General features: G+C 57.2%; 1 protein-coding gene across 1 annotated transcript in view; it reads left to right on the top strand.

The window, feature by feature from the left end:
• The window catches only part of Eya2 (EYA transcriptional coactivator and phosphatase 2), a 98,236-nt gene that overhangs the window by 22,021 nt on the left and 56,708 nt on the right, over positions 1 to 19,507 (top strand). Inside the window, exons 2-3 of the mRNA XM_048349581.1 lie at positions 16,660 to 16,778; positions 18,707 to 18,849. Of these exons, the coding sequence (XP_048205538.1) occupies positions 18,747 to 18,849 (103 nt within the window). The 5' untranslated portion in view covers positions 16,660 to 16,778; positions 18,707 to 18,746. The remainder of the gene's footprint in view (positions 1 to 16,659; positions 16,779 to 18,706; positions 18,850 to 19,507) is intronic.

Below are 19,507 nucleotides of genomic sequence, written 5' to 3' on the forward strand. Positions count from 1 at the left end.
ACAAGGATTTGACCGGAGACGGAGCGAGTGACAGCTTCCCAATCGGTGTGCCCTGGGGAACTGACGTGGCCTCTCTGGGCCTCTCCTGGGCAGGGGAGAGCCGTGGTAACTGCCTGCAAGGCTGCTGGGGCATGAAGTGAACGACTTGGCGCGATGAGGTCAGCGAAGGTTTGGGGGCCCCCCCCCCACGCACCTGGGGAAGGGGCGTTGCTGTCATCGGCTACAGACTTTGGTTGGAGGGTGGGTGGCCACTTTCTCTCTCCCACAGGGAGGCCGGTCTAGAGCCAGGTCCTGGTGCTTGCAGTAGGGATCTGGCATGGCCTCTCCTTGGTTTCTGGCTGTGGCACAAAGCTCTCATCATCTGTGCCTTGATTTTTTTTTTTTTTTGCTTTCTGTATCCAGACTTTCTGGACATGTTTCCTTCCAGCGAGGCAATCTGGGATTCTTGAATACCAGAGAGATTTTTCTGGCCACAGTAGCTCGCAGAGAAGCTCTTCAAAAACCCAACCACCGCTTAGGAAATTGGCTTGTTCATTCAGTCATTCTGCAAACATTTCTTGCGGCTTTACTATCTGCGCCAGATCGCTGTGCCAGGCTGTGGGCCTGAGTACCCAAGAATGAGCTCCATCCCACCCTGCCAGCACGAAAGCACTGTGTGCCTCCCTCAATCCCTCCCTCCCTCCAGTCCCTGAGCTCCCGAGGGGCTCTGGAGGGGCTGACCCCAGCCCCCAAACCACAGAGGGTCATGTGCAACTCAGTGCAGCCAATGAGCACACATGGCATTTCCCTACTGACCACAATTGGTTCAGAGAGGGGCACGTGACCCGTGCCCAGCCAATCAGAACAACTTGAGTTGGACCCATTAGGAAAGGCGAGGGTGGGGGCTGGGGAAGAAGGCTGAGGGAAATGTCTTTGCCCACAGCCTGTGGGAGAGGCAGCCAGGGAATGAGGCTGACATGGAGGCGGGAGAAACAGATTGAGATGGACAGACGGGAGAGGGAAAGGGGAGGGGGGGGGAGAGAGAGAGAAGGAAGGTTAAGTTTATTTTTATTTTTTTTAAATCCCTTGATCAAGCTGTTTCTGAAGCTCACGACGCCTAAGGTTTCCAGCTATGTGAGTCAGTAAGATTCCCTCTTTAATTTGAACCAATTTGAGTCGAATTTCCTGCCGTTTGCATCTTGTAGTGCAAGCATCTTCCAGGGAAAGAGAGAGAGAGGAGAGAGAGAGAGAGAGAGAGAGAGAGAGAGAGAGAGAGAGAGAGAGAGAGAGAGAGAGCAATTTCCTGTAAACCCTCACCGCAGAGACGAATTTTGTCGGCAGCAAAGCTGGGAAGGAGAAGGCCAGGCTGCCGTCGCCCCGGACTTCTGAGTTGGTTTCTGCCCTCTATTTGGAAGTCTGAGACTTGGGTGAGGTGCAGTGGATCCTACCCCCCCGCCCCGCCCCTTGGGTAGGGGCTGGCCTGTTCTAATTTTTATTGCTGGACATTGTCAAGTCACTCAGTCCCTGCCGGGCCTCAGTTTCCCTTCACTATGATATGGATGTCATAACTAAGACATACACTTGAGGAGAGAATAAAATAAACTCCTGTCTCTTAAACTTAGTCTTTCATGCCTATTTAAGACAAAGGGCCTGCTGTGTGCTGAGTACTATGCAGTGACCTTTTACAGGTCACAAGTCTGACTTCCCTCTGAAATCTATTTTCATGGAGGAGAAAGAGCGTGGCCTAGCCTTCCCAGCCTTTGGCTAAGTTTAGAACCTGCTCCATGTTGCGTGGAGGAAGGCAAGTTAAGACTAGCGATAGAAGCTGGAGGCGGTGGCTCAAGCTTGGTTATCCTAGCTTCTTGACAGGTGGAGATCAGGAAATGGTTGCTCAAGGCTCACCCAGGTATAAAAGTTCACGCGGCTCCATCTCACTCCATGACCAGGTGTGATGGCATATACCTGTTTTCCCAGCTGTTGGGAGCAGGGAAGTGACTGTCAGCCCCAGTAACTCCCAGCACAGTCGGGAGACTCACAGCCTAGGCCAGCCTGGGCCTAAGTCAACCAGTGGATAAAGGGCTTGCCTAGCAGCGGAGGTTGCGAGTTCAGTCGGAGGAGGAGGAGGAGAAGAGGAGGAGGAGGAGGAGGAAGAGGAGGAGGAGGAGGAGGAGGAGGAGGAGGAGGAGGAGGAGGAGGAGGAGGAGGGGGAGGGAGGGAAGGGAAGGGAAGGGAAGGGAAGGGAAGGGAAGGGAAGGGAAGGGAAGGGAAGGGAAGGGACAGAACAGTCACACCCATCTGTGGCTAGCCAGGTCCTGGTCTGCTGGCCTCAGGCCTCTGTGGTTCAAGGTTTTGTCCCCTGATTGTGTCCAGGACCGGGTGAGGGGCTCTGGGAAGGGAGGGCCACTGCTAAGGGATGTGGGGAGGAGTTGCAGGCAGCATCGGCGGGCTGTGGCCAGCTGTCTCCGCTGACCAGACCTGAGTACCCCTAGGCCTCTCACAGGCAAGACCCTAACAGCTGCCATGGGCGGCCTGTGGTGTGGGGCAGTGACCCCGGGCCGGAGGGTCATGGGGCACCCCCTCCCTCCTTCCTCACCATCTGCCGGGCCACCTGGAGCGGCCCCTTGGATTTTCCTTGGACACAAATGGACAACCAGCTGCAGAGGGGATGATGGGAGGTGCAGAGGGCGCCCCATCTTTGCAAAGACCCTAGCTGGCTGTCAAGGTATACTGATGCACAGGTGGTCAGGGCCCCGCAGACCTGGGTTCGAATCCTGGCTCTGCCCTGTATGTGACCTCCATCTTGTGGCACGATGATACGGGTCACCCCCCACGGCCAGGCAGAGGCCAAGCCCAATAGGAGAGCCCCCCAGACCCTGCCCTTCTCCAGCTCGAGCAGCCTCCGTGAGGTTCTGGAGCTCCGCGTGTGAGTCTGTGAAATTGGGGTGGGGGATAACGCGTGCGGGGCGGGGGGGGGGGGGGTGATAGGGAGAAACTGCCCTGCTTTCTCACACGGGCGATGATAGGGGACAGCCCATCTGCCCTGGCTCTGCCCGCCTCAGCCATGTGATTCAACCTCAGGAAAGGAGGGGAGACCGAGGGGAGATGTCCTAAACGTCCTTGGGCTTAGCAGCTGGTGAGGATGGACCAGCGGATCTCAATGTGGCAGGCGTTCTTGTTGGATGAGAAGATTGTTAATAGCTGTGTGTGTGTGTGTGTGTGTGTGTACCAATACTGGGCCTTGAACTCAGGGCCTGGGCTTGGGCTGGTAGCTTTTGTGCTCAAGGCTGGCACTCTACCATTTGAGCCACACCTTCACTTGCAGCTTTCTGGTGGTTCATTGGGGACAATCGTCTCACAGACTTTCCTGCCCAGGTTGTTTTCAAACCCGATCCTCGGGGTCTCAGCCTCCCAAGTAGCTTGGATTACAGACATGAGTCACTCGACAAGCTGGAAGACTTTTAAAGGAAGCATTCAAAACGTGTTCACGTGTTGTGCTCTCATTTGTGCCTCATTCATCAAGGTGCTGTCTGGCAAACGCCCCTCCCTGTGGCCACCCGCAGTGGTTCTGTCTTTCCCTTCCTTCCTTTCTCAGAACGATGCCGTTCCTGCCCGGCGCAGGGCCTGCTCCAGCCAGATCAGGCATGGGGGGGCAGATGGAGGCTGTTGGGGTTAGCACCGGACCCTGAGCGGGCTCTCAGCTAGACTTCCTTCCCTTGTTCTGTCCCCTTAGGGGCCCCAGGAATGTCGATGACAGAGAAGCCACCTCCAGTGGTGGGGAGGGCATTGTGGTCCTGGCCCCGCCCTCCCAAGGGCAGATCCCATGTATGATGGGGCGAGGTTTGGGACTGAGGACACCGTATGCAAAAGGCCCTTCCAGGACCTCTCTGGTGTGCCAGCCGTGGCCAAGGGCTGGTCCTCCCTGGGTGGTGCATGGGTGAAAGGGGGCCCGTGCAGGGGTGCAAGGAGGGGGGGGGCAGTGGGCGGGGCAGGTGCCTGGCTCGGCTTGGCCGTACCCTGAATGCTGGAGTGTGCCAGTCACTGGCAGCATCCTCAGGACAGCTCCTGAACTGCAACCCCTTCATCTCGGAGCCTGAGCCAGCGCCAGGGCCGGGGTCTGCCCACCTCCTGCGCCGTCCTGCAGGTTCTGTGGCTCTGCTATAAAGCCACACCCAGCAGGATCTGTGACCGGCCAGGGCTGCTTGCTAGGCCTCCATCTCAGCCTCCCTTGGTATACGGAGATGGGAGCGAGTGGGAGAGGAAGCGGGGGAGCACAAGGCAGAGGCTGAATTAGCGCCTCCGTCCCCTTTCAAACGAGACGGCGTGCTCAGGAGCAGGCAGGCTTCTCTGTACCCATCTCATCTTGGCTTCTCTGTGCCTCGGTTTCCTCATCTGTAAAATGGGGCGATGATAGCGTAGCGTGGTGCCTTGCATCTCCTGAGAGCTTGCCAAACAGTGTTGGGGTGGCTAGATGCCTGGGGTTAGTGTAGTAGGCTTTTTTTTCACCCTGCCACCCACTGTGTGCCACAGACACACTGTGCGCCGCGCGTGGCGTGGGGGTGGGGAGGCTTTTACCGTTCTCTGCGTCTGTATTGCTCTGCGGGGGCATGGGGGAGGGGTGTCGGCCTTGTGGGGTTTGCCCGGGGGTCCTCGTGAGGACACTTGATGATTTGGGATCTGATGTGCCTGAGTCTCTAGGGGGGGACGCTAGTAAATGACCTCACGTAGGATCTGGGTCCCCTTACTCAGCAGGGGGCTCAGTCTGTCCTCCCCCCAGGGCCTGGCCACACCTGACCTGCTTGTGGCCCCCCCTGGCTCCCCGGGGGACCTGCAGAGCCACCACCCCCAGGCCCCGCCCCTCACTCCCAACCCTGGGAGGTCTCGGCCTCATGTTTTATAACTATTTATTGTTCTTGTTATTTTAACATTTAGCACGAAGCATGTCTCGGCTGCTCCCTAGCGTCACTGCGGTCGGCTCCCCCCCCAGCCCCGGCCCCCACGGGGGGGGGGGGGGAGGGGGGCGGGGCCGCCGTTCCTTCCATTCTCCTTTATTTAAAAAAAAATCTCATTCTCTGTGGGGCTCCCTTTGTGCTAAGGGCCTTTCTTGATAGGGTCAGGGTCCACCCTCACCCCTGAACACCATCTCCTCCCCCCACCCAACATCATCCTCTTTGCCTGGCCGCAAGGAAGGCCCAGCAAAGCAAAAGCTTCCGGCCCTGTGAGGCACCTGGTCTCCATAGCAACCACTGAACTCTGCTGCCCTCAAAGGCTGGCAATCCAGAAACAAATAAAACTTTATTGATAGAGACCCACCGCCCCACCAAAACTGAGCCTGGGGGCCAGGGTTCACTGTCCCTCCTGCCCCCAGCAACGGAGATGATTGGGGACCTTCCCTAATCCTTCTCTACATCTAAAATGAGTCCTTCCTCTCGCCCTTCCAACCTAGTTCTACTTGCTTGTGTGACCCCTGAAGGTGGAGAGGAGCCTATGGGGCCCCACAGGTCAAAGCTGCCCCACTGCCGAGTATAAATAAAGTTTTATTGGCACACGGACATCAAGGAGCCACCCCCCAGTTACCTGAACTGCTTTCTCTAGCCTGGCTCAAGGGAAATGTGAGCTCCTGGGGAGAAGGAGACCTGGAGAGTGTGTCTGGGGTGTTTCTTGGCCTCTGGGGGAGCACACAGCGTTTCCTCGGTCACAGGCTTGGAGGGAAGGGCGTCCAGGAAGGAAAGAGCCTTGGGATCAGGGCTCAGCATGTATTTGATGTGGGGGGCCTAATGCTTTGGGTGCCAAGATGTCTCTCTGTCTCTGGATGGCTCAGGGAGAGGACAGGCCACAGAAGAGGGGGCGGGGCTTCGGTGGGCGGGGCTTCGGTGGGCGGGGCTTCAGTGGGCGGGGGCGGGGCTGGAGGGTTCACTCCAGGTTTGTTTCTTTCCTCTGTGGGTGGGAGGAGGCCCTAATCATACTTCTGTATTTTGAGTCATTGTCACTGAGAGGAGCAGGCCGTGTTCCACGGGGCAAAGCCCGCCTGGACTATTCCCAGGTGCTCACTGGGAGAGCTGGGGGGTGGGGGGGAGGGAGGTGTGGGCGTAGGGCCGATCCTACCACTGAGCTCCACCTCCGCTTTCCATTCTTTCCTATGTTAACTCTTTTTCTACAACACTGACTCAGGGCTGGGTGCGGTGATTTGCACCTGTAATCCCAGCTACTTGGGAGGATGGTGGCCTGAGACCAGTCCCGGGCACAACAACTTCCTCTCCACACCAACTGGCCTGTCCTGGTGACGTAGACCTGTAATTCCTGCTGTGTGGGAGACGCAGGCAGAAGGACAGAGGTCTAGGCCCGCTGGACAAACACAACACCCCGTAGCTCACAAGTTGAGCTCCTGCCCTGCAGGTGTAAGGCCCCGAGTTCAAACTCCAGTACCACCAACCAAACAACAAAGCCAAAACTTGTTCCTGCAGCCATCATCCAGTGAAAAACACCTACTTGTGTGCCAGCCAAGTGTCCTGCTTGGCCCCCAACCCAGCCTTTGATTTTGTTTTTAGGATGAAAGTAATACACAAGGGGCTGGGAATGTGGCTTCGTGCTAGAGCGCTCACCTAGCATGCATGAAGCCCTGGCTTCTCTTCCTCAGTACCCCCATAAAACAGAAAAAGCTGGAAACGGAGTTGTGGCTCAAGTGGTAGAGTCCCAGACTCGAGCAGTAAAACCTAAGGGATAGGGAAAGAGCCTGAATTCAAGCCCCAGTATTGGGGGGGGGGGGAAGGGGAGGGATCATGCCACGTAGCGTGTCAGTTCCTGTGCCAAGCCATGCAGTACCACCAGGCCCCTGAGCTCATGGGTTGCCAAGGTCACAGGAAGGACACAGTAAATATACTGCAGGCCTTAGATGTATTTATTGCTCTCAGGGATGGAAAACAGTAGGGCCTGCTAGAAGTAAGGCTCTTCTAACTCCAGGTCCTGGTACTGGTATTTTTTTTTTTTTTTTGAGGTTCCCAGTTGTTTGAATGTGCAGAAAGGCTCCAAGGGGGATCTGGTGGCGGAAGCTGATGTTTGGCGGGGCGGGCAGGGTGGCTTGCCCTGGGCTGGTGCAAATGTCCCGTGGCTGGAGGTCGTAGGATGAAGAGCCCAGGCGTGAGCTGTACATGGGCCGCAGGTCCCCGGTCTGAGTTCGCCCTCAAGTGTAGGGTGAGGCTGTGGTGTGAACCCACGGTGTGCAGGCCAGGCCGTGCATGCGTGAAGTCAGCTTGGTGGGCTGCGCCCAGCCTGCCCGGGAGGCCATAGAACAGAAAACAGCAGCGGGCGTCCCACTCGCGGCCAGGGTGGGTTTTGAAACTTCAAGTTTGATAAAGGCGTTCACTGTGCTACATCATTAAAAAATAAAAAAAAGTGTCTTACTGGGGAGTCAAAGACATTGAAAGGCACTGTTTTGAATCCCAGTGAAAGTTTGGAATGCGGCCCGCGGTGCGGTGGGGGAGCCATTTAAAGAGGCCGGGTCAGGTTTATGTGGAAAAACCTCCCTGCAGGAGGTCAGGAGCAGAGCCAGGAGGCCCCGCCCCGGGGGGGGGGGGGGGGCGGGGGGGGGGGGGGGAGCTTGCAGTCAGCCAGTGGCCACCTGGTGACCCTGCCCGCTCTGTGGAGCGGACGAGCATTCTGGCAGGAGGTGGAAAGCTGAGAGATTGTGAGGCCAGAGTTTGAACTCAGGGCCTGGGCACTGTCCCTGAGCTTTTTCCCCCCTCAAAGCCAACCAACACTCTACCACTTGAGCCACAGCCCCCCTTCTGGCTTTTTGGTAAGATTCTCACAGACATTCCTGCCCGGGCTGGCTTTGAACCATGATCCTCAGATCTCAGCCTCCTGAGTAGGTAGGATGACAGGAGGGAGGGAACCACTGCCCCCCCCCCCACCGGAGACTCTCATTTTATTTTATTTTATTTATTTATTTTTTGCCAGTCCTAGGCCTTGAACTCAGGGCCTGAGCACTGTCCCTGGCTTCTTTTTGCTCAAGGCTAGCACTCTGCCACTTGAGCCACAGCGCCACTTCTGGCCATTTTTTATATATGTGGTGCTGGGGAATCGAACCCAGGGCTTCATGTATACAAGGCAAGCACTCTTGTCACTAGGCCATATTCCCAGCCCTGAGACTCTCATTTTAACACTCCCTCCTTACCAGGTCCTCTGCTAAGCTCTTTCAAGCACAGCACCAAACCCATGGGCGGTTCTGGTTGTGTTCCCACGTCACAGACGAGGAAACTGAGGCTTGTCTGCCCAGGGTCTCGGTGGCGGGTGGCATCTGCGGTGGTCAGTTGGGAGCCAGACTTGGGGATACACTTTGGGGGAGGGTCACCATGGCTGGGGGCCAGGTGGCACCTGGAGCTGAGCCGTAGCTGTAGACAAACAGGGGGTTCCTTGGGATGCTGTGGTTTGTCAGGCGAGTAGCAGAGCCACGTCCGGGGTCTGCAGACCCCAGAGCAGCACAGCAGGAGGGTGCAGGATTGGAATCGGCCTCCCCGCTTGGGGGGGGGGCGGAGCTGCAGGGAGGCAGCACCCACGCTGCTGTGGTCAGAGCAGGGGCAGGCCTTTTCTAAGTGGGGGCTGTCGGTCTGCCTGTACCAAGCCAGCCATGAAGCGCACCCCACAGCCTGGTGACTCCCCAGCCTCTCACTCCAGCCCAGCCGCACATCTTGTCTCACCTCTGACCCTGCCTGGGGGGGGGGGGCGGGGCTAGTCCCCAGCCCTGAATGCTGCAGGTGAGCGGCCAGATGGAGAGGCACATAGGCAGAGATGGGAGCCAAAGCCTCGGAGGGCCCTGGGCTGACCAGTGCAGGGGACAGGCAGCCCTCCCTCCCCCTGGGGTCAGGGGACCGTGACCCAGCCAGATGCCAGAACAGCTGGGACTCGCCCCAAAGGGCCATAAAGGAGGGACCCCACGGGCCTCCCTGTCCCCCTGAGAAGTCTGTGCCCTTCCCCACCTCTCCTCTCCCTGCCCCCCTCTGCTCAGTGCTGGGGAATCTGCTGCACTGGGGCCACGTGGGCCACGCCCGTGCCCTCGGGCAGTCCCACTGGGGCGCACACCCCTGCCCATGCCCTCCCCCAGAGCCCCTGCCTGACCCCCCGCCCTCTCCCTTGCTGGGGGACTGTTATCCTTGGCTGGGCGCAGACAGGTGACCCCTCCCCCCCCGCTGGTTCAGGCCCAGGCTTGTCGGCCTCCTGACCTCACCCACTGGCACAACCTCACCCGCCTCGGTTCCCGTCCAGGGACCAGCGGCCCTTTCTAGAAGGTGTTTGTCTAGTCAAGGTTGACAAACTCCCCAAGCCAGCGTCTGCGGACTCCTGCGGGAAGTTCTGGCTGCCTGGCGGTGGCCCCGTGTTGCTCGGGGCTTCCTCTTCCCTCCCGGGGCTGGGGTGGCGGCCGCCAGGAGGGCCGGGCGCCTGGCTCTGCCTGCACTCTGGGTCTGAACACTGGCAGCAGCCATGCTGGCAAGGACGAGGAGGAGGGCGAAAGGCGGTGCTTTGAAGGGCTTTCAAACGCGGTGGCGTGGGAAAAGGCTCTTGATGACCAGGGCATGCCCGAGTGAGCCAAGCAACCTTAAAGCCTTGGTTTCTTTATTTCATTTTTGGCAATACTGGTCTTCAACTCAGGGCTTCGTGCTTGCCAGGCAAGTAAGGGCTCTACCACTTTAGCCACACCCCAGGGCCATGTTGCTTTGTTTATTTTGCAGATAGAGTCTCGCTTTTGCCCAAGTCTGGCCTCAGACCACAGTTCTCTTACTCGTATCCCCCATGGTGTTGGGATTATAGGCATCAGGCACTACATCCTACCTATTTGTTGAGATGGGGGGGGGAGGAAGATGTGTCACAAACTCTTTGCCCAAGATGGCCTTAAATCCCAATCCTCCTGTCTCAGCCTCCTGCATAGCTATGACAGAGGTGCTCCCTTACCACCTTTAACTTGCATTTTGCTCACTTCATTCATTCATCCATTCAATGATTCCTTCACTCAACAAATATTAGTGTTTCTGCTGCGCTGGGCACCGCTCTTAAGTCCCAGGGATGGAGCAGGAGCGTTAAGTTATGAGCTCTACCTGGAGAAGCCCAGCCAGGCCTCAGGCAGTGTCCAGTGAAGATGAACGCACGTTAGAAATGGAAACCACCTGTGGGATCTTCCATCTCCCAGCAGCTACCTAGAAACTAAAAGAAACATGGCCTTTAACACAAAAGATCAAAATGTTACCAATTTAACGTAGAATCGCAGCTCACGGGTGCCTTTGAAACCTGATGTGTCTTTGGACAAGGCACGGTTCAAGCTGTGGGTGACCCGAGGGCCAAGTAATAGCAGTGGCGGTATCAGAGAAGGCTTCCTGGAGGCAGTGACACAGCGACACACACGTGCCTAACCAGAGGGCTGGCTGACTGGACAGGATGGATCTGGGTTGGCACAGATTCCCTACACAGCCCCAGTGCCCAGCAAATCCCCTCTGATCATGGGGTCACCATAGCTGGCAGTCCTCGGTCATTTTGGGGTAGTCGTACCCCCTCTAGGTAGCGGCCACTGCGCCCCTTCCAACAGCTGAGTTGACCAGGTATACAGCTGGGTGGGAATGAAGGGGGCGTGGACTAAGCCCTTGTCTGTGATTGGCTTAGGCATGGCCAGGTCTGACCAATGAGGTGAGGGATGCCGCATGCTGGAGGAGGAGCTCCCCTGAGATCTAGCCAGTCACGCGGGAGCCCTACGGTGTTGGGGGTTGGTCACCCTGTGAGTCCCCAGCCCTCTCCTGTGGAATGGAGAACAGGATTGCTTACCTCTTAATCATTCGGTGACCCAGAACCTTCCATGTGTAGCACGTGTGATTCGGTGACCCACAGTGAAAGCCACCAAGGCATTTGCTCCAGGCTCCTGTCTGCCCTCCCCAGTGGGTCTCAGGGACACATAGTAGGTGCGCTGTCATGTTTGTTGAGTGAATAAGTGCCCTTTCCATTCTCTGGACATTTTTCTTCCCTTAGCTTTCTTGTTTCTCCTGGACTTCCTTCTTATGGGCTGTTTTATTTGCATTTTACTTGTGAGTTTTGTTGTTATAGTTTTTATTTTTATTTTATTTTTTTTGTTGCCAGTCCTGGGCCTTGAACTCAGGGCCTGAGCACTGTCCCTGGCTTCTTTTTGCTCAAGGCTAGCACTCTGCCACTTGAGCCACAGCGCCACTTCTGGCCATTTTCTATATATGTGGTGCTGGGGAATCAAACCCTGGGCTTCATATATACAAGGCAAGCACTCTTGCTACTAGGCCATATTCCCAGCCCCATTGTTATTGTTTTTAATGTTGTTTCTGCTGTTCTTCTTTTTTTTTTTTTTTTTTTTTTTTTTTTGGCCAGTCCTGGGCCTTGGACTCAGGGCCTGAGCACTGTCCCTGGCTTCTTTTTGCTCAAGGCTAGCACTCTGCCACTTGAGCCACAGCGCCACTTCTGGCCGTTTTTCTGTGTATGTGGTGCTGGGGAATCGAACCTAGGGCCTCGTGTATCCGAGGCAGGCACTCTTGCCACTAGGCTATATCCCCAGCCCCTTCTTCTTTTTTTTTTTTAATACCTTGAAATTCCCGTCCTTGGCACTTCTTCAACCGGCTTTCAGCGGTTGGAAACTAAAGTGACTACTCTTGAAAGCCTAAGAAATGTTTTTGTAACTACCTTGGCCTAGTCCAGCCCCACCCCGTACCCCACGCACTCTTTCGGGGTTTATTTATATTTTCCCAGCGGGTTCTGCCTGCGTGTTACACATGGCCAAGAGGTCGCAGTGGGGGCTGTTTGGTTTGGACTTCATTTGAAACAGGGAGGTGCATCTCCCCTTGTCCCAAGGCCGTGATAACACCCTTTCGTGCGATACGTGGGAGGGGAGGGGTGCAGAGACCACGTGATGTGACCCCGGGGTTGTCCGCATACCCACCAGATATTCAATCCCAGGTCAACTAAAGAAGAATTTGCAGGCATGAACTGCAGTCCTCAGACATGATGAAAGCTCAGTGAAAACATGTACTGAAGTGCAGGGTGGGTTGCAACTGGTAGCATGCTCGATTTCTCTGTTTGCATTTCTCGACCAGCCTCTGCGGAAGAAACTGGCCTTTTCTGCCTGCAAGAGTGTGCATGCAGACAGCAGACACGTGCCCCCAGGGTGGGCTTGGGCCCCATGGGACATTGGACAGGCATTGTTTGGATTGTTACCACAGGGGAGTGGGGAGCCCCAGGCATCAGGGAACGAGGTGCGGGCTGCCAGCCTCCAGTCCACACCGCCAAGAATGACAAGGCCAGGTTGGAAGCTAGTGGCTCCTGCCTGAAATCCTGTTGGTCGTGTCAGAACTGGACAGGGTCCCTGAGCTTTTCTACTAAGGCTAGCACTCTGCCACTTGAGTCACAGCTCCACTTCCAGCTTTTTGGTGGTTCATTGGAAATAAAGAGTCTCACGGACTTTCCTGCCCAGGCTGGCTTTGAACCATGATCCTCAGATCCTAGCTTCCTGAATAACTGGGATTACCAATGTGAGCTACTGATGTCCAGCTCCTCAGAATATTTTTAAATGGTAATAAAATATACTGAATAAGAGCCAGATGAGGTTGTGCACACCTGTAATAATCCCAGCACTCAGGAGGCTGAGATGGGAGAATCGTGAGTTCGAGAACAGTCTGGGCTACATAGTAAGATCGTATCTTAAAAAAAAAAAGCAATAAATAGACCACAAACAAACAAATATATGAGGTAAAAGCAGCTTTTCTAGTTTAAGTACTAGTCTCAATGTGTTTAAAACACGTTAGCAAAGAGAGAAATAATCCAAAGAGCTCGGGAGAGGCGTGTGCGGTCCTGAGATTTGCCCAGCCTGAGTGGCAGGCGCTTGCTCAGTCTGCTTTTGTGTGTGAAGTTTTTTTTGCATGAATAAATCTTCTAGTCGCCCCTGCAGAACCATTCTAACAAACGTGAGGAAGAAGGAAAGGAAACTTCCATCGTGGTAAGATGGTACACGGTCGGTCCAACCTGGAATAGGACTAGCCATTGAAGCCCTCGTGGAACCCCGGGGCCCTGCTGGGGTTCACCGTGGCGATGTAATCAGAGGAGGCCGGTCACAGGAGAGATGAATATTAAGACATCTGCTGCTGTCTGTGGCAGATGGCGGCGTAGAACATTCGAGGCACAAGCTTCCCCGTGGAGTCAGATGGTGGCTCTCACTCCTACCCTGAGGCCCCAAGGCTGCTCCCGCCCCTGATTCTTCTCTGTAAACCAGGGCAGGAAATCCCAGCCTCCCCCTGCCCAGGGCTGGGTCCCCAGGACAGCTGTGCCTGGCTAAAGGTCCTGGGGTTGCTGTGGCTTGTGCGGTGGTGTGGGCTTCCCCGCGCCCAGGTGAGGATTCGGGCAGAAGGAAGTCCTTCTAATGTCTCCTTTCTCACTTCGGCCTCCTCTCCCACCCATCCCCTCCCTGCCTCAGCCTCAACGCAAGGCTCCCAAGGGCTCAAGTGGGCTCCAAGGGGCGGGGCGGGGAATCACACGGCTGTCTTTGGGGCACACAGGAGGGGCAGGAAGGGTGGCACTAGGTCCCGGGAGTGCAGTGTGGCACAGGCACTGTGGAGGGTCCCGGGTTGCTCCCGAAGCCTCTGCTCACACCCTGTCTCCAGAGAGAGAGAGAGAGAGATTCTGCATGAGAGATAGTGTATAACATTCTACATTTTGCTTAAGGGCCCTGCCAAACCCAACCGGTACCCATGTGAGCCTGTGGGGCCCTGAACGAGTCCATCACCCCACACACCGGGTGCTGGCTTGCAGGGGGACCCCCAGAGGCCCAGAGAATACTGGCACAGGCGCCAGAATACCCAGCCCCTGAAACTGCAATCATAAGCCAGGCAAAGGGGTGCATGCCTGGACTTCCAGCCAGACAGGAGGCCCTAGGTCAGCAGGGATCAAGGCTAACGCAAAGGAAGTACTGGGTGTGGTTCAAATGGTAGAGCTCCCACCCAGCAGGCATCAGGGCCCTGAGCTCAAATGCAGCGAGGGATAAGGGAAAGGAGGGAGGGAGGATAAGAGGTCACCCACTGTCACCTCACCCTGGGTGCTCGATTCAAGGTGGCCCCTAGGTGGGTGGGGTGGGGGAGCACCTTGCTGTTCTTGATGCTCCAGCTGGGAAGACTGAGGCAGGGCAGCCTGGAGAACAAGCTGTGTGTGCTTCAGAGAGTTTGGGATCCCCGACTTTCGGATCAGAATGGAAATAGAGGAAAGAAACGAGAGGAGCCCCTCCCAGAGATGACTACAGTGTTTACCCTGGGGACCCCAGCCATCTCACGTCGAGGGATCCCCCTCTGAAAATCCCCCTGCACACGCACCCGGAAGCCCGTCCAGTCATGGTGGAGGAAACCTGAGGGCCGGCTCTGAGGGCTTCCCCGGCTGTCACCAAGGCGCCGCAGGATCTCTGCCTCTTGGCATGAAATGAACGCCACGACAGGTCGCTACCAGAGTGCGCAGGTCCCAGAACGGGAGGCGCAGGGCTGTCCCGCGGATGAAAGCTGTGGGGGGGAGGGGGCGGCAGCGGCCACTGCGCATGCACGCCTGTGTGCTAGTGCCCCCCAGCTCTAGGGCTAGCGGGGTCTCAGGCTCCATGCCAGTGCCTGGCACAGGCTCTAGTGAGTTTATCCCTCCATTTCTCATACTGCAGACGCTTATTAAACCCCCGTTGCTGGAGGCGTGGCTCAAGGGGTAGAGCGCCAGCCTAGCTAGCAGGGGTGAGTTCAAACCTGAGTCCTGCCGAAGTAAATTAAAAGCAAAAACCCCAAGCAGGAAGGAAACCACTATGAAAGGCCTTCTGTGAGATTTGGGGGATTCAGGACTTCAAAAACAGACCCAACCCTGCCCTGGATGAATTTTATTTCTTTTGGTTGGTCACGGGGCTTGAACTCAGGGCCTGAGCGCTGTCCCTGAGCTTTTTCCACTCAAAGCTAGCTCTCTACCACTCTGAGCCACAGCACCGCTTCTGATTTTTCTGGTGGTTCATTGGAGTCTCACGGACTTTGCTGCCTGGGCTGGTTTTGATCACGATCCTCGGATCTCAGCTCCCTGAGTAGCTAGGTTTACAGCTGGGAACCACTGGTGCACCACTGAGGAATTTAAAAGTCTGATGGGGAGACCCGTGTTTTGACAGAGAGAATGGCGTGTGCAAAGGCCCTGAGACAGGTTGAGAAGAAGGCCGGAGGTGCTAGCATGAGATGCTGGGCACTCAGATGCCAGCACTAAGCTGGCTTAGAAGTCTATGTAAGAGCCACAGGCGGACTTGATGATCAGCCACTATGAAGAGACTCAACTGGAAGAACAGATTGCCCCCCGCCGCCCCGTCCCCCACCCCACCCCCCCGCCAGGCCTTGGTAGCAATCCAAGGAAGAGAGGTGGTGGGTTGGATCGGGCCATGGCCGGGGAAGTTGCCGAGACCCTGTGAGAGATTGGATGTGTGAGGGGGGGAAGGGGGAAGGGGGAGGGGGAGGGGAGCAGGCGGCCATGCTGTCCCTCCCCCGTGCCGGCCACCTGTGGCTGTAGTTTGCCCTGAAGTGAAATGGGGAGAGGGGTGGCCTCACCTGCTGTCTATCCAGAAGCTCACCGTGACTGCCAGCAGGCTGCGATTTCCCGGCCCTGGAGCATGCTGGGAGTCGGCTCTGTCGTCCCGGCCCACTGGCCATCTGTCCTCCCTGCCCAGCGGGCAGGGCCCCATCCTCAGCCAAGGTAGCCTGGTACTCAGGGGGGTGCCAGGAGGCCGGGCCCACCCTCCCCCCCCCCTGTCTGGGAGCCTCCATCTGCTTCTGAGTCCTCCCCCCAGCTGTTAGCCCAGCCAGGGTTCCCCCAAAGCTTCTCCCATCTGGGGAGGGGGGACCCGGGTGGTGACAAGGGGAACTAATGGAGCAGCAGGCCCCGCGGGAGGTCGGAAGGCCGGGGCTCGGAGCAGGGAGGTAGCAGGGGTTTACAGCAGTGAAAACACAGAAGAAAACATCTGTCAATGAGCCCCATGTGTCTTTGTCCTTGGCAAAATGGTGGGGGGGGGGGAGGGAGAGGCAGGGAATGGGGCTTGAGGAGCCTCCCCTGGATGGAGGAGGAGAAGCCGGCCTTCTGTTTCAGCCACCACGGGCTGTGGGGGGCAGCAGCGGGAAGAGCGCCCTGGTGGATCTGCCCCCCTTCCCCCCCTCCATGGCCGATGAGACAGGAGCTCGGCCTCCGCGGAGGCCCCGCACTGAGGCTGCGCAGATGGAAGTGGCCCATAGAGATGCCCGGGCATCTGTGCACATGGCACCTGAGCCAGGACCCCCGCAAGCCCTGAGGCTCCCTGCCCCCCAGTGTCGCCCGCCTTGGCTCCAAAGTCCCTCGCCCACCGACGGCCGTGCCCGCGATGTTCAAAAGAGACCCAAATATCACTTTTCTAACGGCACAATCCAGAATGAAGGAGGGGAGCGGGGGGGGGGCGTTTGAATCGAGTGGGGTGCTCTCCTGGGGAAGGAGCACGAGCCTCATTAATTCCTCCCGTCCCTCCCTCCGTGAGAGGCGGAGTAGACGTTTATTAAGCATCTCTAGGAAGGGGGTGTGGGGGGGGCGGTCCGTGATCAGCTTGAGAGCGGAGGATCCTTTGTGAGCATGTGTGATAGCAAACGACCTGTCTGTCTCTTTGTCTCCTGGCAGGTACAGGGCAATGTTAGACGTGACCCTCTCGCCCAGCCTCACTGCCCGCCGCGACCGCAGGGAAGCGCTGACGCCGGGCCGGCGCGGCGCTGTGCCGGGCTCCCTGAGTGACCGCGCAGGTAGGGCCCGTGGCGGCCACTTGGATGGCAGCGGTGGGTGACACCTGCCCCGAGAGTGTGCTAAGCCCCCCCCCCCCCGCCTCCCTAAAGCTCCGTCCCAAGGCCGGGCCTATCTCTTGCTTTTCTTATTATTTTTTCTTCTTGCCAGTCCTGAGGCCTGAGCTCTCGGCCTGGGCACTGTCCCTGAGCTCCTTTTGCTCAAGGCTAGCACCGTATCGTTTGAGCCACGGCGCCACTTCTGGCTTTTCCTATGATTCATTGGAGGTAAGAGTCTCACGGATTTTCCTGCCCAGGCTTTGAACCTCGATCCTCAGATCTCAGCCTCCCGAGTAGCTAGGATTATAGGCGTGAGCCACCGGTGCCCGGCTCTCTTGATGGCTGTGGACTGAAATTTGGGCGTGCATCATTCTCCAGCCTCACAGACAAGCATTCCCTGAATGTGTGCCCTGAGTTCCCTCCTCTTGGTCTCCAGTTGGGGGGGGGGGGGGCGGCACTCGGATAGGGTCACAGCACACAGCCGCTTGAGGGTGACAGGAGGTCAGGTTGGGCTGAAGTCAAGGAAGGAGGAGTCACAGGGTTTTAAAAATGATTGGCAGGCTGGGAGTGTGGCCCAGTGGTAGAGCGCTTGCCTAGCACTCATGAAGCCCTGGGTTCGATTCCTCGGCACCACATAAACAGAAAAAGCCAGAAGTGGCGCTGTGGCTCAAGTGGCAGAGTGCTAGCCTTGAGCAAAAAGAAGCCAGGGACAGTGCTCAGGCCCTGAGTCCAAGCCCTAAGACTGGAAAAAAGAAGAAAAAAAAAAAAGATTGGCAAGGGGTGCATCCAGCCCCCTTCCAACCAGAACAATCCTTGCTGCTGTTTTGCTGCCTTCCTGGTAGAGTTTGAGGCGAAAGCCCTGAGCTGCTCCTTTCCCTCAGCCATTTAGCCCTTTCCTTGGCCCCCGGGAGTTTGCCGCAGGGGGGTTCAGGCCTCCCCTCTTTGTGTCTTGCAGCTCTTGGGGTGCCAGTGCTGGGCGGCTGTCACGGAAAGCCAGGGGCCGGGCCTCTAGTGTAAAGCCAGGCTCCAGTGAGGGGCGATCGCTGGCGCAGACAGTGGCCTGGCCTGGCCGCTGGGCTCCCGAGCAGCCTCGTGGAGGGGTCTAGGCCCTTCCAGAGGCCCCCGGGCCCTCCATGTCTAGGTTTGTTCCTGCCTCATGGGACGCCTGCAGGGGTGAGGTAGGGGGCCCGATTCTCCACCCACCCCCCCCGACTGTGCCCCCTTGAGCACGGTGGTGCACGCCTGTCATCCCCCTTCAGAGGGCAGAGGTGGCGTGATCACTGTCGGTGCTAGCCTTGGCAAAATGTGAGATCCTGCCTGGCTTAAACGGTGGAGCACCTGCCTATCGACTGAGGCCCCGGGTTCAATCCCCAGCACGGAAATTAGAGAAGAAAAATAAATCTGAAAAATGTCCCCAATCCAAAACACGTGCGGTCCTAAGCACCTCAGAGAAGTGACACTCAGACTGTGTGACCTCCCTGGCCTCCCCATGGGTCCCCAGAGACACTGTCCCTCCCCGCCCCGCCCCCCCAGGACCACGCTGCCCTCAGCAGTAACAGTGAGGCCCACCTCTCTGCCACCCTGGCTGCCATCGGCCACGGCCACCCTGCTCCAGCCCACTTCCCAGTGAGAGGACAGAGAAAGGATGGCAGCCAGCGCCCCAGACCGCACCCCCAGTAGAACCAGACAGACGGTCAGGAGCTCCGTGACGGATGGGGCCCCCGGCAGCCGGAGGCGGGACCTAAACCATTGCTTGATGACCACAGAAATGGTCTCTGTGCCACAGCAGTAAACTAAGGACAAGCGGTGGTGGTGGTGGTGGTGATCGGGGGATCCGGGAGAAGGCGTGCTGGGCCGGGCCGGGCTGCTCAACCCTCTCTCCTTCCATGCAGAACGTGCCCCCCGGTCCTCCCCAGCCAGCCCCAACCAGCCATGGCGGCCTATGGGCAGACGCAGTACAGCGCCAGCATCCAGCAGGCTCCGCCCTACGCAGCCTACCCACCTCCAGTACAAGCCTACGGGATCCCTTCTTACAGTGAGTACCCGCCAAGCCCCGGCTCGGTCGCCATCCTCCCCGGCCAGCAATCCCGGGGAGAACCATGGGGCTGGAAGCTGTGGTTACGTACGGGGTCATCTCTCAAAGGAGAGAGCCCGACACTAATCAGCTTAGGGAAACTAGGGAGTTTCTTACCTACATAGCTGGAAATGTGTATGGTACTTCAGGCTTCAGGCAGGGATGGATCTAGGCGCTCACGCAATGGTTATCAGTCAGCCTCTGTTCCCCTATGTGTGGGTTTCTGTCTCCAGCGGGGGCTTCCACTGTGATGGCAAAGATAGCCTTAACACCCCCATGCTGCAGCGCCCTCAAAACAGACCCCACCCATGGTGTCCAGGAGGAATGCAGGATAGGGAGATAGCAAGCCTCGCTTCTCCCGGCCTCGGTCCCCTGCTCCCCCCGAAAATCACTTACTCATCTCATCTGTCTGGAGTCGCTTCGGTGCAGAATCTGAACCTTGTCTTTCCTTTCTTCCCTTCTTCCTCTGTACTCCGCTCTAGTCGTTGGTGCATTCACAATTCATTCCTTCATTCACAATTCACCCATTCATTCACAACTCGTTCCTTCATTCATAATTTACCCATTCATTCACAATTCAACTGTTCATTTAGAGCTGGGCCACACATAGACGCACAGG

Source organism: Perognathus longimembris, chromosome 6 (genome assembly GCF_023159225.1).
Source record: "Perognathus longimembris pacificus isolate PPM17 chromosome 6, ASM2315922v1, whole genome shotgun sequence".
Classification (NCBI taxonomy): Eukaryota; Metazoa; Chordata; class Mammalia; order Rodentia; family Heteromyidae; genus Perognathus; species Perognathus longimembris.